The sequence below is a fragment of the Lithobates pipiens genome, unplaced genomic scaffold (genome assembly GCF_037356315.1).
Source record: "Lithobates pipiens isolate NorthernLeopardFrog02 unplaced genomic scaffold, aLitPip1_a1.2 Scaffold_19, whole genome shotgun sequence".
In the NCBI taxonomy this organism is placed as follows: Eukaryota; Metazoa; Chordata; class Amphibia; order Anura; family Ranidae; genus Lithobates; species Lithobates pipiens.
Window position 1 is genome coordinate 67,770,571 of NW_027507764.1, and position 23,559 is coordinate 67,794,129.

Consider the following 23,559-nt stretch of genomic DNA (forward strand, 5'->3'; position numbering starts at 1 on the left):
GGATTTTCCGACAACTTTATCCGACCGTGTGTATGCAAGTTTCTAGGGATGCACCGAATGGGTTTTTTGGTGCCGATACCGAAAATGAAAAATACACTAGGCCGAAAACCGAAACCGATACCAAAACAGCACCGATACCGAAAATGACTGGTTTAAAAAAATATTTTTATACAGGAGGTGGTCAGAGACTGGGGACATGGTACAGGAGGTGGTCAGAGACTGGGGACACGGTACAGGAGGTGGTCAGAGACTGGGGACACGGTACAGGAGGTGGTCAGAGACTGGGGACATGGTACAGGAGATGGTCAGAGACTGGGGACATGGTACAGGAGGTGGTCAGAGACTGGGGACATGGTACAGGAGGTGGTCAGAGACTGGGGACATGGTACAGGAGGTGGTCAGAGACTGCATGCATGGTACAGGAGGTGGTCAGAGACTGGGGACATGGTACAGGAGATGGTCAGAGACTGGGGACATGGTACAGGAGGTGGTCAGAGACTGCATGCATGGTACAGGAGGTGGTCAGAGACTGCATGCATGGTACAGGAGGTGGTCAGAGACTGGGGACACGGTACAGGAGATGGTCAGAGACTGGGGACACGGTACAGGAGATGGTCAGAACTGGGGACATGGTACAGGAGATGGTCAGAGACTGGGGACATGGTACAGGAGATGGTCAGAGACTGGGGACATGGTACAGGAGGTGGTCAGAGACTGGGGACATGGTACAGGAGGTGGTCAGAGACTGGGGACATGGTACAGGAGGTGGTCAGAGACTGCATGCATGGTACAGGAGGTGGTCGGAGACTGGGGACATGGTACAGGAGATGGTCAGAGACTGGGGACATGGTACAGGAGGTGGTCAGAGACTGCATGCATGGTACAGGAGGTGGTCAGAGACTGGGGACACGGTACAGGAGATGGTCAGAGACTGGGGACACGGTACAGGAGATGGTCAGAGACTGGGGACATGGTACAGGAGATGGTCAGAGACTGGGGACATGGTACAGGAGATGGTCAGAGACTGGGGACACGGTACAGGAGTTGGTCAGAGACTGGGGACACGGTACAGGAGATGGTCAGAGACTGGGGACACGGTACAGGAGATGGTCAGAGACTGGGGACACGGTACAGGAGATGGTCAGAGACTGGGGACACGGTACAGGAGATGGTCAGACTGGGGACACGGTACAGGAGATGGTCAGAGACTGGGGACGTGGTACAGAAGATGGTCAGACTGGGGACATGGTACAGGAGATGGTCAGAGACAGAGGACGTGGTACAGGAGGCATCCTCCATTGCAGCCAGTGTGCCCCATTGCAGCCAATTGCAGCCAGTGTGCCCAATTTCAGCCAGTGTGCCCCATTGCAGCCAATTGCAGCTAGTGTGCCCCATTGCAGCCAATTGCAGCTAGTGTGCCCCATTGCAGCCAATTGCAGCCAGTGTGCCCCATTGCAGCCAATTGCAGCTAGTGTGCCCCATTGCAGCCAGTGTGCCCCATTGCAGCCAATGTGCCCCATTGCAGCCAATTGCAGCCAGTGTGCCCCATTGCAGCCAGTGTGCCCTATTGCAGCCAATTGCAGCCAGTGTGCCCCATTGCAGCCAGTGTGCCCCATTGCAGCCAATTGCAGCCAGTGTGCCCCATTGCAGCCAATTGCAGCCAGTGTGCCCCATTGCAGCCAATTGCAGCCAGTGTGTCCCATTGCAGCCTGTGTGCCATTTTGCAGCCAGCCTGTGCACTGTGTGCAGGGAAGAGAGCCGCTTCCGCCGCCTGTTTGATCACAGCGGCGGGAACATCACAGCTTTCATTTCAATAGCTGTGTGTTCCCGGCCGCGCGCCGTCACACGCAGCCCCTCCCCCTTGTCTGGGCACTTTGATAGACAGATCATCCGTCCAATCCTGCGGATGATCTGTCTATCTAAGTGCCCGGACAAGGGGGATGGGCTGCGTGTGACGGCGCGCGGCCGGGAACACACAGCTATTGAAATGAAAGCTGTGATGTTCCCCGCGCTGTGATCAAACAGGCGGCGGAGGTGTCTCTCCTGCGCTATACACCCCCCATGATGGGCGTCACCAGGGGCGGGGGGCGGAGCCCCGTCCCCCACCCAGGCCACGCCCCATTTTCGGCTCCATTATCGGCCGTTTTTCTCTTTCGGCAAATTGCCGAAAAGGGCATTTTCGGCCGATATGTTTCGGCGGCTGAAATTTCGGTGCATCACTACAAGTTTCGGCCAAAATCCGTCAGAAAAAATCAGATGGATTTTGTGGTCGGAATGTCCGACCTTGCTTATGGGGCATAAGACTTTGCATACTCGTACAGATTGTTGCTATGTAGAAAAAAAACTAAAAATAAAAAGGATTTTTTGATTTCACATTGTTCCTGTATATCCTCATTTGTTCCAGTCCCATATGGACAATCACTATTAAGATAAAACGACACCTTCAAATCGTGCATTCTGCCTACGTTAACCCTTTTAAAGAGGCTTTATCATTAAACAGAAGAGGAAGTGCTGCAGATATTAGGTGCCTTCACATGCCTGCAGGAGTTTCCAAAAGCCTCTAGTGATGGTCAAATGCCAAGCTGTTCTGACAGGCAAAATTCCAGGATGAACTTCCTGAGTGTGGCAAACTGTACCCACCTCTGGCCGCTTTTAGCAAATTTCTCTTGGCCAGTAATTAATGAGAATGTGTCGGAGGGGAAGGTAACAGCAAGTTACCACTTAAGCCAGAGGTGTCGGAGCTTTGCCTGCAGTTTATTTCTTCTGTATGTTTTTTTTTTCTCTGATTCCATTTAAGACAAACGCATTACAGATTGGTACACTGGTATTCCATTTCTAATAATAGCCAACACTAGAGATCACAATTGGTTTACTAATCAAAATGTATTTATTTTTAAAACATATGTATTTCACGACTCCATTTCTTCATCATCGCTACTTTGGACAAAATCATCATCAATATTGTCCACCGGGGCGTCTTCGGTTTCAGAATCTTGTTGTGTGTCTTCAGCACCCAGTTCACCAAGTAATTGATCAACGTGCTCCAGGAGTGGCGGGTCATCACACTTCAGCTTCACATACAGCTGTAGAAAAATCATATGGTGAACCGGTTAGTTGGCAGCGCCATGCCGTGATGATAATTTCACAAAGCTCTTAATGGATGAAAAATACACTCAAACTAAAAGCATTCCGAAGACCAGAGAAATGGCACACCACAACTATTTTCTTTAACAGAGGGGGGTGGGCAATGGAGAGGTAAGCAAGAAAATATTTGTTGAGCCATAGTTTACTTCTAAAGGTAAGATGGAAATATCAAGCCAGCTGTGCTAATAGTTTCTGTATACATTTAGAGCAAAATATGGTACTTAGACCAAGTGCATTTCATCGTTAGAGTATCCTTACAAATAGCTATAACTTAAAAAAAAAAGGACATCCTGTCAATCGGCTTTTGGGTATTTGGCTTCTTTTCTCAACAGGAAACATTGCATTTGAAAAAAAAAAAAGTTTTAGTATCATAAACAGCATCATTATATTGTACAGATCTAAAGTGTACCCAGAGCTATTATTGCAGTGAATTTGTCTACTTTAGCTTTTAGGCAACAATCACTGTTAGTTCAAAGTATGAACTATGATGCTTTCAAAGAGAAGAAGAAATAGCAGTCTTCCTACATTCTCAATGCATGTTCCGGAGGGGAACAAACAGAATGTGGTTAGCAAGGAGGGGGAAGGTCTTCAAACGCCAGGATTCTAGCCCAGGACCAGTATGAGAGGTCAGTCATTTTAATGCTATTAAAGGTGCACCTCTATGAAAGCCTTGGAAAGTGTTGGAGAATGAAGAGGTTGACATGGCTAGATACTACCTGACATCAATGTTTAGAAAAATATGCCCACTACTTCTAATATTCTAGAGTAAATGGACAATATAGTAAAGATCACACCAGACAAAAAAAAAGCAGACAACTATGGTTTTGTCTATTTTATGAAATGTGAACCAAACATCCCAGTGGACACAGAATGTTCTGATCTTTTTGATTATGATATACTCATGATCTGAAAGCCCAACTGTAGGATATAAAAAATAGGATCATTAAAGTGTATGTAAAGACCAAACATATTTTTTAGTTTTGGATAAGTACAGAATGGGTAAAAACTCTACAAAGTGTATATTTTGCTGTCTAGGTCACACTAGGGATATTTCCCTGAGGAACACAACAGAAAGTCAGAGGGAAAAAAATGTCCCTTTTTTTTTAGAAAGTTGACACTGGAGCAGCTGTCCGCATTAGAAGATTTACCCACACCTCTTTGTTCTAGTAAGAGCTGTAAAATGTTGAATTTCCCATGACTTTCATTCTTGGTGACATCGGTCACCAGGCCAAGCAGAGAAGGTGAATCACCCCAGTGATGACATACACAGTATTTAAAAAAAAAAAAAAAAAAAAAAAAAATACAGGAGCTCTGACCCTTCCCCACTCTCTCCCATAATATATATATATATATATATATTTTGTAGACATGTCACTGGAGAAGTGGTCGAGGGGGTGTACATCTCACCTAGGTTGCTACACAGTGTGAGATGGTAAGTCCAGGATGGATCAGTTTCTCAGCAGCAATATGCTGCTGAGTTGTTATTTAATCTTGCCGGGCCTGGGTTTATATGGAATGGCAGGTAGGTTTGGTAGAGGGACCTGTCATTCCACACACCCCCCGGTCCAGTTCTGGGTTTTGGATCAGGTGAGCTTTGATCCTAATTAGCCTGGGAAGGTAAAGGCTCTGCGGGGCCTGCAGGTGCTCGCTCTCAGCCTGGGAATGAACAGTCTGTGTGTTGGAGGAAGCTGCGAGCGCAGCCACTGCTGGAGCTAAAACCCACCCTGCGATATCCAGGCGAAAGACGCTGTGTTTATAAGTGTCAGATAGGTGAGAAGAACCTGTTAGTAAGCGCCCAGCCAGGCTAGGTTGTTTTTTTTATTTATTTCTGTTGTACTTAAAAAGCACGGTGTTGCCGTATATTTTTGTTTGTTGGACTGTTTGTACCACGAATAAACGCCAAGGTCTGCTTTATAAATTCCAAGTCTGCTGTGAACTGTGTCCAAACTCACCCTACCCCGGGAAGATCCCCTACAATATATATATATATATATATATATATATATATACACACTTAGCAAAATTATAAACGCAACACTTTTGTGTTTTATCCCTATTTATCATGAGCTGAACTTAAAGATCTACGACTTCTTATATGTACACAAAAGGCCTATAGTGAGCACTTCTCCTTTGCTGAGATAATCCGTCCACCTCACAGGTGTGGCATATCAAGATGCTGATTAGACAGCATGATTACTGCACAGGTGTGCCTTAGGCTGGCCACAATAAACGGCCACTTCCTGGGACACAGGTGGCAGTTTGAGCAGGGGCATCAGTGTAATCCCAGTGTCATCAGTGCAATCAGTTTTAATTATCATGATATAAAATAATGTATATGGGGGCCTTTTGGTGGATGCAATTTTTTTTTTCTGGGGGGGCAGCATTTAATTCTTGGGATCTGAGTGCGTCCCCATTCACCGTTTCAGGTCTGATTTCCGTCCGGATTTTTGGCTGAATTTGGACCTGAAAGGGACCAAAAGACGCACAGGGCTCCTGTGTAAATTGCATTGGAGCTGCTGCGAGGATGTGTGCACCGGCTCCGGTCACAATCTTCTGCTATGCAATTTGGATGCAGGTAAATCCGCATCCAATTCGCAATGGTGTGAACCTAGCCTTAATGAAAAGTACTCCCAAGAGTAACTACAGGGTGGTAAACCCAACATGTTTACAGGTTATCACTAAAGCTATGTATGTTTACAGATGAGAAATTTGCCCATTAGAAAAGCAAAATATTTGAACAAATGATGACTTGATATGAAGTAAAGCTAATAAATCATTCATAAGTAACATACTTGTAGCCATTCATATCTGGGTGGTGCAGGGGATTTAGTTGGTATTATAGCATAGATAAAACCCAATAAAGATCCAAATTTACAATCGAATAGCTGAACGTTAACAATTGCCCACCAATGGAGAAGTTGTCTGTAGATCATATTTATATCTGCCCTGTAAACTTGAATCTTACAGAACACATTTCCAAAATACTAACTCTATGTCAAGTTGAGGATACGGTTTCAGCAGAACTATCACTGTCACTAGGCTTAGATCTTCATATACTGATATACAGATTCCACTGGAGGGGGAAAAAACACAAATTTGCTGCACAATGTCTATATTGCAGAGTTTGGTGGACCCTCCGTGTTACAAGAGGCCACAGCCGACAACAAGCAGGACAGATGGTAAAGCAGTATAAGTCCTCAGACAAATTTTCACAGGAAAACAACAGACAGTAGCAGAGTCAGCAGACTGATGGTCAGGCCAAGAGTTGGAAAAGCAATTTGAGGTTGCAGAGAGCTAGAAGGAGCTTTGGCAGACAAATGGACTGAAGATCTGCATAAGGCAAAACAGAGTACAAATACACGGTGCACAGGGAAGTCAGAAACATAGATAGTCAGACATAAGTCAGAAACAGATAGACCTCTATACAGGGCATGAGAAAACACACACGCCTGTTGAAGAGGCATGGGTTTCATGTTGTAACTACACTTTAAAGGCCAAGTTCACCTTTGTTCACCATTTTTTTTTCTAAATTCCAACTCCCCTATGTACCAATATAACATTAACCACTTACCCACTGGCCACTTAAACCCCCTTCCTAACCAGACCAATTTTCAGCTTTCGGTACTCTCACACTTTGAATGACAATTACTCAGTCATGCAACACTGTACCCATATGAAATGTTTGTCCTTTTTTTCACACAAATAGAGCTTTCTTTTGGTGGTATTTAATCACCGCTAAGTTTTATTTTTTTGTGCTATAAATCAAAAAAGACTGAAAATTCGGTAAAAAATGAATAAATAAATAATTCTTTGCTACTGTTAAAATATATTACAGAGTATTGGCGAGTATTGGCAGAATATTGCACAGTATTACAGAGTATGGCAGAGTACTGGCATAGTATGGGCACTGAGCAGTGCTGTGGGCTGGATCTGTAGTGCCCACAGCGCTGCAAACGATCTCTCCCTCTCTCCTCTCACACTGTACCGATCGGTACAGAGAGGGGAGGGAGGAACCGGCATCATGACATCACGCCGGTTGGCTTACAAGTAAAGCTCTGTCATTTGAAGGAGCGATCATGTGGTAAACGGCCGCTATCAGCGGCCATTTACTGTGATCCGTGATGCGCCGGGTCACGGATGTTCCCAGGGGCAAGCTGGAGCACGAATCTGTGAGAACGTCCACCCAGAATAAGCCGACCACGCTGTAGCAGTCTTTCGGCTATGGCCCAGTCGCCATGTGGTTAATGTACTTCTTCATCAAAAATAAAGCAGATTTCCATTTATGCTACACAGGCTTATCTCACTCTTCACATAGTTGTTTAACCACTTAAACACCAGCCACCGCAGTTGTACTGCGTCAGGTTGGCTCTATAACGCAAATCGCTGTCAATTTACATTACGTCATGCAACAGATATAGCAGGCACCCCTCCACACAAAGGCAGAACGGGGATCTGCCAGTTTAAACAAGGCAGATCCCTGTGCTGACAGGGGAGCTGAGAGTGATCGCCTGTTCCTAGTGATTAGGAACAGCAATCTCTTTCCTCCTCCAGTCAGCCCGACCCCCTTACACTTAGAAACACCTCCCAGGGAACACATTTAACCCTTTGATCACCCCTGGTGTTAACCCCATTCCCTGCCAGTAACATTTATACAGTAATCCATGCATTTTTATAGCACCGATCACTGTATAAATGTCACCGGTCCCAAAAAAGTGTCAAAAGTGTCCGATCTGTCTGCTGCAAAGTCGCAGTCCCGCTAAAAATCTAAAATCTATCCCCTAATTTGTAGACACTATAACTTTTGCGCAAACGTTTTCTTTTTTTTCAAAATTGTCGCTCTTTTTTGTTTATGGCGCAAAATCAAATAGCACCAAAAGAAAGCTCTATTTGTGGGAAAAAAAGAACATTAATTTTGTTTGGGTACAGGGTCGCACAGCCACGCAATTGTCAATTAAAATGAAGCAGTGCCTTATCGCAAAAAAATGGCCTGCTCATTAAGGGGGTGAATCCTACCGGGCCTTAAGTGGTTACAAATTATGCTCCATTACTTCTGCCTTACTTCCTGATTAGACTTTAGGAGATAGACTTTAGGAGTTGACCAGCTGAGGGTAGATGATGCAGGGTGTGTGCTAATGAGATCAGGTGGTCAACTCCTTCCTGTGTCATGACCCAAGTCTAATCAGGAAGTAAGGCAGAAGCAATGGATATGTGTTTTTAAGCCATTGGAAGAGTGAGGTAATCGTGGGTAGAATTAATGGAAAGCTGTTTTATTTTTGAAAAAGAAGTACATTAATGCTATATTGGTACATAGGGGAGCTGGAAAAAAAAAGGTGAACTTAGCCTTTAAAATCATTAATGAGGGCAGATGTACAAAGAAAATACAAGCTATAGTGATAAATATAGACCAGCAGATGGCATAAGTTCAAATCCAAGTGTTGCAGTCATTGATATTTTATATAAATATATAAGACAAGACAGTGTTGCTGGCTGGCACTGATCATTTGGTAAAAACCTGACAGGCTGGTTGTACACAAGATGATCAATTAGATCCTTGTGTACAACTGGCTAGCTGATTCATGGGCCCTGCTGAACCGGCCAAATCTCAATCCATGTATGGCCAGCTTTACAAGATGTAGTAGGCAGAAATCCACTTACTGAGTCCCAGTCAACAGTGAAGAAAAGATAACTGAACAGGCTTTCCCATTTCCCCTCAAAAGAAATTGCCTTTTAAAACTAGCAACAAATCAAAAGGTTTGGGCATCCAATCCAACATTTCAGAAATTTGTCACATACTGTACATGATGGCGCTGGATTCCTGACATACCAACCAGCCACTATTTAGACAACCAGCCCCTATTTAGAGAACAGTGGAATTGTTTCAGAGTGAGCAAATTAAAAAAACAATAGGCGCAACTGTTATGCCGCATACAGACGACTGGACTTTGCTGCAGACTAGTTCCGATGGTCTTCCCGACAGACTTTTCAGCGGAGTTCCGACGGACTTCCAAACGAACGGACTTGGCCACACACGAACGGACTAAGTGATGATGTAAGACGGAACTAAAAAAGGAAGTTCAATAGCCAGTAGCCAATAGCTTCCCTTGTGTCGTATTTGGTCCGTTGGACCAGCATACAGAAGAACGGTTTTCCTGATAGGATTTGAGTCCGTCGGACATATTTGAAACATGTTCTATTTCTAGGTCCGTTCTTAAAACGAATAACGATCGGATTGTCCGACGGACTGATCCCGTCGGATCTAGTCTGCTGGAAAGTCCGATCGTGTGAACACGGCATTACACAACCAAAATTCTCATTCCATCCATTTTTATTAGACCTTTAAGAAAATCCATTTACTCAGTCTTCTTATTATTGGAAGGGGAGGGTTGGTTTCCCTCCCCCCTCCCTTTTTTTGGGGGGGGGGCAGGTTTCTTTGGTTTTATTAAGTTTGGGAAAATTTGAGGCAGGAAGTACAGGGACACATATGGGAAAAGGGTATAACTTGATGGAACAGATACCTAGATATGGAAAAATAGCGTAAGAGGGTCAGGTGACCGTTGGGAAGAGTAAATATGTTCATCAGTTTATATATATGTTTGAGACGATATGTTTTAGATGAATGATATAAGTTTGATTTATCTGAACTGTTGTCATTATCATTTTTTTTCCTTTATATTTGTATATATCTGAAGAAGATGTGCTCTGTGTTTTCTTGTCTTATGGAATAAATAAAAGATTTAAAAAAAAAAAAAAGAAAGAAAGAAGAAAATCCATTTAACCTATATATATTATCAGTACGTTTAAAATCTTTGAATCCAGGAAGTACTGTTTTAAATCTATGGTCCTTTTAAATTAGTTGTGAATGAAATTCTTGTTTTTGCATTTTTTAATCCCTTGTGGCATCTCGCTGCTGTTAATCTCTTGCAGCCACTTACTGTCTACGTGTGCTTTGGTGATGGCTGCATGACATTTGTCAGCACAAATGGGAGACAGAAGCAGAGCATTGTCTTTTATAACAGTAACTGCCTGAACAAAGACCTTCAGGGAAAGATCACCTTTCATCAAAGCGGCAGATATTAAAATACTGAAAATTACTTATTTAATTACATTAACATGGCAAAGCTCACATAAGATTTTAAATTTGCATTACATCTACTTTAAATGCAAACTCTAAGTTTGTGCTGCATTAAACAATAGTTTAATGACTAAACATCCAAATGACCAAAACTAGGGTTCTCCAAACTATGGCCAATGGGCCAAATCCAGTCCTGCTACAAGCTTTTATGCGGGCAACTGTCCATCAAAATACCCTGGGCTGGCTGGCAGTTTATAAACTGGTTTGCATATCGTAATACAGAGACCAGCACACATTCACCGCTATGACCCTTCCCAACCTTTTTCGTGGTAGATTGCTAGGACTAGCATCCTAGCAACCAATACCATGTTGCCCCTCCTCCAGCATTTACAGGAGGACTGAACTTCCTCTGTTTAGACCTGCTCTGTCTCTGGCCTAGTATGGGGCAGACTATGCTTGGCACACATGGATGTAAGGGGGGACTCTGTTGGGCAAACATAGCTGTAAGGGGGGGACTTTGCTGGGCACACATGGATGTAAGGGGGGACTCTGCTGAGCACACATGGATGAAAGGGGGGACTCTGCTGGGCACACATGGATGAAAGGGGGGACTCTGCTGGGCACACATGGATGAAAGGGGGGACTCTGCTGGGCACACATGGATGAAAGGGGGGACTCTGCTGGGCACACATGGATGAAAGGGGGAACTCTGCTGGGCACACATGGATGAAAGGGGGAACTCTGCTGGGCACACATGGATGAAAGGGGGAACTCTGCTGGACACACATGGATGAAAGGGGGGACTCTGCTGGGCACACATGGATGAAAGGGGGGACTCTGCTGGGCACACATGGATGAAAGAGGGGACTCTGCTGGGCACACATGGATGTTAGGGGGGACTCTGCTCGGAAACACATGGATGTAAGGGGGGGACTCTGCTGGGCACACATGGATGTAAGGGGGGGACTATGCTCGGCACACATGGATGTAAGGGGGGACTCTGCTGGGCACAAATGGATGTAAGGGGGGACTCTTCTGGGCACACATGGATGTGATGTAGGACTCTTCTGGACACACATGGATCTAAGGCGGGACTCTTCTGGGCACATAAGGATGTAAGGTGGGACTCTTTTGGGCACACATGGATGTAAGGCAGGACTCTTCTGGGCACATAATAGTGGATTCTAAAAGAGAGGGGGGGATAAAAGAGACAAGTCTCTTTAAAGAACAATGGGATTTTAATTGAGACAAGGTCTATTGATAGGGTAGGCACACAAGACACCAATTTAAAAAAAAAGATATAAATGTATTAATCGTATCAAAAACATATAAAAATACATATTCATAGCGTATTTGATGGACCATGAGACAATACTTGACAATTGTAATCTGATGCGTTGATAAGCCGAACCAACATGTTTCGCATGATTGCTTCGTTAAGGTTTAAAATCCCATTATTCTTTAAAGAGGCTTGTCTCTTTTCTCCCCCCTCACTTTTAGCATTACCAGGGATCTGAGACAGTGTCTATTCTGGAAATGTTCAATCATCAATATTAATAGTGGACTCTGTTGGACACACATGGATGTAAGGTGGGACTCTTCTGGGTACACATGGATGTAGGGCAGGACTCTGTTGCTGCCCCCCCCCCCACCCAAAAAAAAAATCACTCCCACCAAAATGCCCCCACATCCATTATTTAATATCATAATAATTAAAACAAAAATTTAATTTATCAGGAAGTCAGATTTACATGCAACAGAACCATGTCTATATGAAAAATTATATGACATACCATTATTATGTTCAATGGTATGTGAATTAGGGCAGTATATCAACAGGCTCTGGTAGTATAGGGGCAGGCTAGGGTAGTATATGAACAGGCTAGGGTAGTAAATGGGCATGCTAGGGTAGTATATGGACAGGCTAGGGTAGTATATTTACAGACTAAGGCAGTATAGGGGCAGGCTAGGGTAGTATATAGACAGGCTAGAGCAGTATAGGGGCAGGCTGGGGTAGTATATAGAGAGACTGGGGTAGTATATAGACTGGCTAGGGTAGTATACAGAAAGGCTAGGGCAGTATAGGAGTGGGCTAGGGTAGCATAGGGGCACACAGAGCGGCACAGGGGGCAGTTATCATCATGACACCCAAGACTGCTGGAAAAAAAAAATCTTGGTCATCAATTTGCTGGGTAAATAGAAGAGAAGGAGGGGCAGGCATGGTTCAATTTGCTGATCCTCTCAAAGTGCTGCCTGGGTCCAATGGACCCACTGGGACCCATGGTAGGGCTTGCCCTGGATGTAAGAGAGGACTCTGCTCGGCACACATAAATCCAAGGGTGATCGGAGATTCGCTGTCCAAGGGCCTCGGCAATGGAATGCTCTACCAATCAACATCCGCCTGGAAGAAAATCACCTGGCTTTTAGGAAAAAACTCAAGACCTTCCTCTTTTAGCAGACGATCAAAGCTCGCCACAGCGCCTAGAGGCGATTCAGTTCGCATTGTGCGCTATACAAGTATTTCATTCATTCATTCACACATGGATGTAAGGTTGGGGGGACTCTGCTGTACACACACATGTAAGGGGTTCTCTGACAGGTGATCCTGGATGTCTAAAGTTACTTTTATTAAAACATTTTTTTTTTAAGCCATGCAAATATTTGTAAAATATACAATGTGGCCCTCCTACTGAAAGGTTTGGAGACCACTGATTAAATCAAACAATCTTTACATGTATGCCTAGCATTAAACTGAGATCAGCCATGCAAAACTAAAAAACATTAAAGCTCATATTTGGGCACCCCAAATCCCCTGCAGCCAGAAATGGCTTGGGACCTAGATGGCAGATTTGAAAGCTTCTTACCTTTCAAAACAAACAAAAATAACTGCAGACTGAATTAAACAGTGGTTAATACCCCTTTCACACTGACAGCGCCGGCTGTTAGCGCCGTTTTAGCGGTGCTTTTGGCCCACTAGCGGGGGCGGTTTTAACCCCACATAAAGAGTTAAGAACTCCGGTTTTGCAGCGCTTTCAAGGTGCTTTGGAAGCACTGCCCATTCATTGCAATGGACTGGGCGTTTTGGGAGCGCTAAATACAGTGCTCCCAAGCTGCCCCAAAGATGCTGCTTGCAGGTCTTTTGGTAACATCCTGCAAGCACCCCGCAAAGTGACACTGCACTGAATGGGAGGCAGTTTTTAGGCAGAGGCTATTTCCAGCTTTAAAGTGCCTGAAAACCACCCCAGTGTGAAAGGGGCCCAATACTTGCTCAGAGATGAGCTCTAAAAAAAGATGGGTATATAAAGACCATTTTTCTTTCCCCTGCAATTTAGTTCTTTAAGGAGGGAAAAAGAATCAGTGAAAATAAAGTCTTGGTCACGGTTTCATATTCGCTATAAGAACATTCTGGAGCTCAGGAATGAACAAACTGCTACTTGCTGCCAATTAATCCTTCCATCGCCGAGGTCACATTATCTTATTAAGCTGGATGAGTAATGCAACTCCCTGGACGTCTTGTGAAGCGTATTTTAGAGCTGCTTCATGGACTAGTAGCTCATTATTACTTCTTATTTGGCAGAATGGCAACCTCACAGACACACATCAAATTTGGAAAGTCAGCTATTTTTTTTTTTAAACATAGAAATGTCCAAAGTCATATAACTGCTGCCTTGTCAAAGATATAAAAAGTATGGCATAAAAAGAACAAATCTAAGAAAAAAAAAAAAATACACCGTGAACAATAAGAAATTACAGCATTTTAGGTGTGATAAATTTGGGTGACAATGTCTATTATAATTTTTTTCCGTAGAGATATATTCAAGAATTTCCAGTTGGCAAGGACAATTGTAGCCATAAAAGATAATGTACATAATACGAAGCCCTGCACGTGGGAAAGCCAGAGGGGACTATGGCTGGTAGAAATGATTGCATAAAAACCTTTCAAGTCAAAATCTGACAAATATTTTTAAATAATACAAATATATAACTTGTTCAGAAAAGTGTATGCAATTGCCAAAAATAGGTGAGGGAAGAGGCCTTGCTTGAAGCCTCAATGGAAATTGTTCGGACCGTTCCCTGTAAACCCTAGAGATGGTCGTGCGTGAAAATCCCAGTAGATCAGCAGTTTTTGAAATACCCAGACCAGCCTGCATGACACCAACAACAAATATGCCACGCTCAAAGTCACTTAACCACTTCAACCCCGGAGGGATTTACACCCTTAATTACCAAGCCATTTTTTGCGATACGGCAGGTCGCTTTAACTGACAATTGCGTGATCGTGTGACACTACTAAAACAAGATTGATGTCCCTTTTTCCCCACAAATAGAGCTTTTTTTGGTGGTATTTGACCACTTCTGCAGTTTTAATTTTTTTGTGCTATAAACAAAACAAAAAGCGACAATTTTGAAAAAAAACAACAATATTTTTTACTTTCTGCTATAATACATATCCCTCAATAAAAATAAAAACCAAATTTATTTATTAGTTTAGGCCAATATATATTCTGCTACATATTTTTGGTAAAAGAAAACCCCAATAAGCGTGTATTGATTGGTTTGCGCAAAAGTTATAACGTTTACAAAATAGAGGAAAGATTTAGGGAATTATTTTTTTTTATTGTTTTTACTAGTTATGGCGTTGATATGTGATTTTTTTGTGGGACTGCGACATTGTGGCGGACAAATCTGACCCTAAATGACAATCTTGGGTGACCAGAGACAACAATAGAGTGATTAGTGCTATAAAAATGCACTGATCAATGTATAAATGACACTGGCAGGGAAGGGCTTAACACTAGGGGCAATCAAGGAGTTAAGTGTTCCCTAGGGAAGTGTTTCTATGGGGGATGGAATGACTGGGAGACGAGAGAGAGCGCTGTTCCTGATCACTAGGAACAGCTGAACTCTCCTCTGCTGTCAGTACTGGGATCTGCCTTGTTTACACAGGCAGATCCCCATTCTGCCTCTCTTTCCCATGATCGCGAGTGGCTGCCGTACCGGTATGGTAATTCACGCAGCAGAGCCACCTTGCTGTAGTATAACTCTGGCGGCTGGTCGGCAAGTGGTTAAATCCCCTTTCTTCCCCATTCTGGTGCTCAGTTTGAACTTCAGCAAGTCACCTTCACCACGTCTAGATACCTAAATGCACTGAGTTGCTGCCATGTGATTGGCTGATTAGCAATATGTGTTACCAAGCAATTGAACAGGTGTACCTAAAAAAGTGGCAGGTATAGGTGAGCGGTTTCTCCCACCATCCCTTATATATACTGTCATATGTAGGGGTCAAACTTTGCCCCCATTGAAGCCCCCCATTTCTGTATGCATCACTGGTTGTCAAACAAAAAGTAATTGTGTCTGAGTAAGAAAGATGCACTCTCCAAAGTAAATAATTTGAGTTCACAACTTTGTAAAAATACACATGATATCGGAGGGCCAATCATATGGCCTTTTTTCTAATTTAAATATTTTTCTAAAATGAATGGGTTAGACTATGGCCTTAAGAAAGGGAGAATTGTGGTTTTCTTGCATATCTGCCATGTATGGTATGAGGTATCTACCAAAAGTAATGCAAAAGTGGGCATGACCTTCTTTTTTTATAAACCTATATGGGTCGTTCATATGTCACGTGTTGGTAGAGTAACTCTTCTTCTATCAAAGCAAAGAGAATTCGCTGCTAAAGGTGAAATGGATGAGCCTCCTCTTTTTCATTTTTTAATGAAAAAGAAAAAGAGTAATATAGAGAAAGAGTTACTCTACTAACCTGAAATTTGAACAATCTATGTAAGTTAACAAAAAAAATGATGTCCCTTTTTGCATTACTTTCAGTACAGCCTGACATTTTATGTTAATTGTTAACCACTTAAAGAATGGAAGATTTTCCCCCTTAATGACCAGGTCATTTTTTGTTATTTGGCACTGCGTCTTTTTAACTGACAATTGCGCGGCCGTGCAACGTTGTACCCAAACAAAATTGTTGTCCTTTTTTTCCCACAAATCGAACTTTCTTTTGGTGGTATTTGATCACCTCCGTGGTTTTTATTTTTTGCGCTATAAACAAAAAAAAGAACAACAATTTTGAAAAAATAAAACAGCATTTTTTAACTTTTTGCTATAATAAATATCCCAAATTAAAAAAAATAAAATAAAATTCTTCATCAGTTTAGGCCAATATGTATTCTTCTACATACCTTTGGTACAGAAAAAAAAAAAAAAATCGCAAAAAGAGTATATTGATTGGTTTGCACAAAAGCTATCACGTCTACAAGAAAGGGAATAGATTTATGGCATTTTTATTAGATTTTATTTAGTAATAGCGGTGAGCTGCAATTTTTTGCAGGGCTGCGACATTGCGGCGGACAGATCGGACACCTTTGACACTTTTTTGGGACTAGTGACATTTATACAGCGATCAGTGCTATACAAAATGCACTGATTACCATGTAAATGTCCCTGGAAGGGAAGGGGTTAACACTAGGGGGCGATCAAGAGATTAAATGTGTTCACTGGGAGGTGTGTCTAACTGTGGGGGGAGGGGACTGACTGGAGGAGGAGAGAGATCGCTGTTCCCAATCATGTGGATAAATAATAATGATAAAAATGTCAGAATGTTAATCTGTTTACATTGACAGATCCCAGTTCTTGCTCTCTTTCCCGTGATCGCAAGTGGCCGGCGGACATCGCGGGCGCCAGCCACGTGCATCGGTTCCCCCGTTGTGCAGCAGGCAAGCGCGCCTGCTATGGCTTTTGAAGGAGCCGTTGTACAGCTACAGCGATTCAGGTGAAAGAACCGACCTCCCGCAGTGTAATGACGGTGGCTGGTCGGCAAGTGGTTATTGAAACTGGATTTTTCTCCATCAAAACGGAATGATTCATACAAACATTAGCAGCATAGGAAAGCCATAGCGAAGTGTAACTGGAAGAAGGGAATCAGAGGGTTATCTTTGTGTGTGAGTAGAATTGCACCTCTCACCTCTATTTACATGCGAATGTAATATATTCTATGTGAGCTCACATTTATTCACAGGAGGGGACTGCCATTGGAAACTATTATCAGAATATGAATCTGATTCACATGTATAAGGTCAGCAAATTCATCTACTTAGGCTGCTAATTGTTTTCTCAGCTCTTTCACTTCTAAATTTAATATCATATATGAAATAGGAATATTGTACGCTTGTGATTTAATGTCAACGATTACCACTGGCAATCAGAGGTGAAGATGGTATCTTGTTTTCCTGCAGCCTGTCAACCTGTCCAGTTGTTAATGTAGGATTCCATTAACCATGTCATTTGTGGTTGCTGCTGTATCATTTGCTGTTATCACTTTAATTTCTGCATTTGCCAGGAACATAGCACGTTTCTGAGATATGGAATGAAGAATAAAAGAAGTCCTCATTTGTGATTTCTACATTTAGTATCCTTAAATTGTATTTCTATTTTTGCAGCCAAATTGGGATAATACAAACTTTATATTTGTTACGTGTTCTCCCTCATATAGCAGAACTTCAAAAAATATTTAAAGATGAATTGCAGGTATGGATATTGTTACATCCAGCTTGGATGGGGCCAACGACGGTGATGTCACTACGCATGCTGACTCAATCGGACGTTCGGGACACGGTCGATACAAGCCCGTAGGAACGCCATTGGTTGCTTTATCTGTTATCTTTTATATTTAATAAATGCTTGATATGTGGTTTTACACTATGAAAATGTTCTTTTATATTCTACTTTTGAGTGATACCTGGCGGTGCATCCTTTGGTGATTCACGCGGGGGAGGCTTGTGGTCTGGAGGGAGACCTTAAAGGGGTTGTAAACCCTTCTGTTATTTCACCTAAGTGCATTCTATGCATTAAGGTGAAAACATTTCTGGCAGTCACCGGTCCCCCCAGCACTACCAATTTTACTTACCTGAGGCCTGTATCTCGCATGGCGGAGACCCTCTCTCCATGGGGTTCCGGCTCTTGATTGGATAGATTGATAGCAGCGCAGCCATTGGCTCCCGCTGCTGTCAATCAAATCCAATGACGCAGGCGCCGGGGGGCGGAGCGCGAGTCCGTCATTCATGTCTATGGCCACCAAATGCTGGACTCTGGAGCGCGCCCGCAAGGTGATCCTGCAGGAGAACGCTTCTACTAGGGGGTTATCTGATAAGAGAAGGAGCCGCGAGAGCCACCAGGAGACCCCAGAAGTCGAGGATCGGGGCCACTCTGTGCAAAATGTGCTGCACAGTGGAGGTAAGTATGATATGTTTGTTATTTTAAATTAAAAAAAGAAAAACGATCCTTTACAATCACTTTAATCCCCACGGCACTCTATTATCATCTATTTTATAGTGGCCCATTAGTTCTGGGAAGGAGCTGTGTTGCACGTTCTGTCGGGTGCACCATATACCAACAGACAATTACTGTTGATCAGGGACTGCTCACAAAGGTGTTTTCCTATCACAGAGTGTGAAGATACTCGTTTTGTATGTCTTTTCAACTTTTTTTGGATTTACATATGCTATATATTGTATAATTTTTTCAGTTTTGTACACTTATTGAAGTATGTATATTAGTTAATTGTTTACAGCTTCGCTTTTATTTTCACATGTAACTATGCATTTGCAATACCTATGGGATCGCTCTAGAAGCTTGAAATCATTGTAATAGATACCGCTACCCAGTGATCTCTACTTACTACGGGATCCCATGCTGATCAGCTGCCCTGGTGCATTATAAACATACAAGGACCCCTGCTCAGTAGGGATGAGCTCCGGCGTGTTCGCACACTCCACGTGCAGAGCCCACCAGGAAGCCGGCACGGCACTGCGCTAATCACAGGCAGTGAGACATTACCCGATCTCTACAGCCACACATCGGGAAAATGGCTCACTGCTTGTGATTAGCACAGCGCCGTGCCGACTTACTAGCGGGCTCTGTACATGGAGTGTGCAAACACACCCAAGCCCATCCTTAATGCTCAGCATGGGCACCGCTCAGAGATCCCTTTGTATGTTCTCAATAAATGCAAAGCGTTCTCTGATTGGATGAGGTTGAAAGGCGGGGTGGGGAGTTTATGAGCTCCACCTTGTGCAATCAGGGAATGCTTTGCATTCATTGAGAAAATGTGACGCCCGTACCAAGCAGGCGACTTCCTGGGTTTAATAAGGAGCAAGGCAGCTGCTCAGCATGAGACCCAGAATAGGGTTGCCACCTCATCGCTTTAAAACTGAACATATATTAAATACATAGGATCTGAGGCCAATTTAATGCAGATAAGACACCAAATTGAGTTTAATTACCACCTTAATCAGCCACAGAACCTGTGTAATTAATTGGTATTTGGGTTTAAAGGAATGAGGTGGCAACTCTAACCCAGAAGTTAGCAGGGATCACTGGAGTAGCAGTAGTGTTTACTACAGTGATTTCCAGCTTATAGCAGATATGGCATATGCATAGTTACATTAATCCAAGCTGGACCAATGTAAAAATGCAAAAATATCCATACCTGGAATTCATCTTTAAAAATTGCTACTTAACATTTTAGATGCAACCAGCACTAAAAAAAATCCCACTTATTTCTTTAAATTTATAAGGGACTGAAGGCCTGAATGCCTGTCAGCACTGACACCAATGATGGGGCGCTATTCCTTCCACACATCAATAATGGGGCACTATTCCTTCCATTTACATCAATGATGGGGCACTATTCCTTCCACTTACATCAATGATAGTGTGCTATTCCTTCCACTTACATCAATGATGGGGCACTAATTCTCCCCCTCTTCCTTCCAATGGCACCAGTGATGGACCTCTATTTCTATCACTGACAGCAATGATGGGGCATGGAGCGACACCATGGCTAGTGGGCACAACCAGTCTCAGCGGAGAGATTTAAAGTAAAATTCCAGATTTTCACTTAACATAATTTGTTTGTTCCTAGCTGGCCCACATGAACTATTTCCAATACTAAACCATGTAGCTGCTGTGTGTGCTGTAATATAGCTTGGCCCAAATGAAGTAGAATTCCAGGTTTTAATGTCATGAACTGTATGTGCAATACTGTAAATGCACATACAGTTCATCTAAGAAATACACATACAATGCATCTGAAAAGATAAAAGCTGGAGCTCTGTCAGAGTGACCATCGGGATCTTGGTCACCTCCAAGGCTTTTCCTCCCCTGATTGCTTAGTTTGGCCGGGCGGCCACTCTAGAAAATCCTGTAAAGTCTAGAGTCCTGGTGGTTCCAAACATCTTCCATTTACGGATGATGGAGGCCACTGTGCATATTGGGACCTTCAATGCTGCAGAAGCATTTCTATACCCTTCCCCAGATCTGTGCCTCCGTGCAATCCTGTCTTGGAGGTCTACAGACAATTCCTTGGACTTCATGGCTTGGTTTGTGCTCTGACATGCACTGTTAACTGTGGGACCTTATATAGACAGGTTTGTGCCTTTCCAAATCATGTCCAATCAACTGAATTATTACAGGACGACTCCAATCAAGTTGTAGAAACTTCTCTAGGATGATCAGTGGAAACAGGAGGCACCTGAGCTCAATTTTGAGTGTCATATCAAAGGCTGTGAATACTTAATTTTAATACATTTGAAAAGATTTCAAACAATCTTCTTCCACATTGTCATTATGGGGTATTGTTTGTAGAATTTTGAGGAAAATAATGAATTTAATCTATTTTGGAATAAGGCTGTAACATAACAAAATATGTAAAAAGTGATGCGCTGTGAATATTTTCTGGATGCACTGTATAATCTCATGAGAAGATTGCTGTTGAAATGAATAGTCTGGTGACTGGGTCTCTTTAATCGCTCCTCCACCTATCAATCAGCCCATTGTCAAAGAGGTCTGCAGTGAATTGCACTGAAGTGTCAGCTTTTAATTACACATCTTAAGTCATATCTTCAACCATTTATTTGTAATCTGTAATTAAGGTGCATTGTATAGAGACACATTCCCAACATCGCATATGTATAAATAGCCCAGAAACCCTTATCATTTTCCACTGGTCAAATACATCATATCAGACTGTGAAAAGAAAAGAGCTACTTTCCTCCTTTGATACAAAATGGCTGAACAAATCTTCTGCTCTTAATTAACCTAATAAAGATCACCTGGGACTCTTCCGCTGTAACAGAGCTGCTCCAGATAACAGCTATTAAAGGACAAACAATGTTGCATCTTATCTCCATTGCCAGATAAAAGGGTTTATTTTGTTTACACTTTGATTTGCTTATCTTTAGATAATGCCATCATGTCCAGAGAGTAAATATAGTTTGTCATTGATTTTGCCTGGGGCATTTTTATTCAAGTCAATAAGGTTGCAAAGAGCTTAAAATCTGTTAAACACACACCAGGAAACACATATTTATACAAGTCCTGAATTTGTATAAGTAAGTTACTGACAATACAACACACAGCAATACATCCATTTGAACTATAGGGGGTGTTGTTGCATCTGGGTAATGAATGCTAACCCTTAAATGGACCCTGCAGCCAGACCATTCATTTCAATATGTGCATTTAATACACTGAGGTTGAATTACTAAAACTGGAGTGCGAAATCCTGTACAGCTGTGCATAGAAACCAATCAGCTTCTAACTTCAGCTTGTTCAATTAAGCTTTGACAAAAAAATGGAAACTGATTGGTTTCTATGCACAGCTGAACCAGATTTTTTATTTATTTTTTCCTTGTGTAGACGTCCAAAGGCTCCATGATGGCAGCTGGGTGCTGCAATTTTGGTTGTGATGCCAGCAGACCTAGAACTGTCACTCAGTTGACACTCTATGGCAGCCTTTGTCAACACTATTACCCCAGAGGAATACCTGAATTTTAAGGTCTCGGAAACCCCTTCTAAAATGAATTGGGGGCAGTAGAAAGAACACGCTGGTACAATAGTGGTCAGGATCCCCCTGTTACAAAAAGCTAAAAAAAGATATTTGTTGTCATACTGTTGGCTCTGCCAAGTGGTGTTGGACCTGGAAATATCCAGGCATCATCAGATGGGAGGTCAATCAGCTACAGCTCAAGGAACCCCTAGCAACTTCTGGAAGAATCTTAGGATTCCATGCAACTCTGCTTGGGAATGGCTTCTCTATAGTATTCCCCTTTGCTCCTCCCTGAGCAACTACATAAAAGGTTATGTAGGAAGGTGAAAGGAGGGGTGCCGAATCCGCTCTTCCTCGAGTAGGAAAATCTAGCATGTTCAGAGGAACATTGCAAGCAATTAAAAAATAATTTACGGAAAGGAAAACACTGGAAGTAAGGCCGCGTACACATGGGCGGATTGTCTGCCCAACTTAGTCCGCTGAACCGTGTTTCAGCGGACAATCCGCTCGTGTGTGGGCTTCAGCGGACTTTTTCAGCGGACTGTCTGACGAACAAAGTCTTACGGAATTTCCGTAATTTTGTCCGTTCAAACTAGGTTTTGTCCGTCCAAACTTGGTTTCAGCGGACAGTCCGCTCGTGTGTAGGCAAGTTGGACGGACTAAGTATGGCGCATGCTCAGAAAGGATTTACACGACCGAAGGTTGCATTGCAGTGTATTGGATGTCGTTTTTCTAGTCCCTTCGTACGTGCTGTACACGTCATCACGCACGCTTTCAGCGGACTGTTTGCTCATCGTGTGTGGTCAAGTCCGTTCATTCAAATTTTGAACGAACTGTCTGTCGGATTGTCTGACGAACTTAGTTGGGCAGACAATCCGCCCGTGTGTACGCGGCCTAAGCATTTAAAATGTTTGATTTTGCTTTTGCACTTCATTTTTCAAGGTGACGACAAGGCCTCTTTAATCCCTTAACTGATATAACCGAGAGCTATTGGTGACAGCTTGGTCAGTGCACTGGGAATTTGAAATAAGCGTGGAATTAGCACAACCTCAGGCTGCTGTGGACCCATATTCGGCGTATGGACATTAAAGCTTACCTTTCTCGCCACTGCATATCTGCATTACATGATTGGCAACAGGCTAAAGGATCAGTTTACTGTTTATATAATTGTTTTGTACTTTTTATATTGCACATAGAGAATTTTTTTTTTGTCTCAGCAAAAAAGAAAGAGAATTGCTTTATCACTTGGTGTACGAATCCCTAAAGTATACGTAAACTCAATCTCAAAAATTTCACCCTAAACATGTTAATGTCATTTCAAAAGTAATTTTCAATATACAGCTACAGCTTTCATTAAAATAACACCCCACTGGCCTCAAATGAAGGTCCTTCTTCAATCATTCAGTCCCTGTCTTTTAAATGTGCTACTGTGTTGTCACCCTGCTATGAGGGTATGGTCCACTCTTGTTACCATCCGGAATGCTCACCCTAAAGCTGGCCATAGATGGGT

General features: G+C 42.9%; 1 protein-coding gene across 1 annotated transcript in view; it reads right to left on the reverse strand.

The window, feature by feature from the left end:
- Positions 1–2,864: 2,864 nt before the first annotated feature.
- Positions 2,865–23,559, reverse strand: part of LOC143996041 (uncharacterized) — a 693,822-nt gene continuing 673,127 nt past the window's right edge. The window contains exon 11 of the mRNA XM_077490846.1: positions 2,865–3,083. Coding sequence (XP_077346972.1) covers positions 2,910–3,083 — 174 coding nt within the window. The 3' untranslated portion in view covers positions 2,865–2,909. The remainder of the gene's footprint in view (positions 3,084–23,559) is intronic.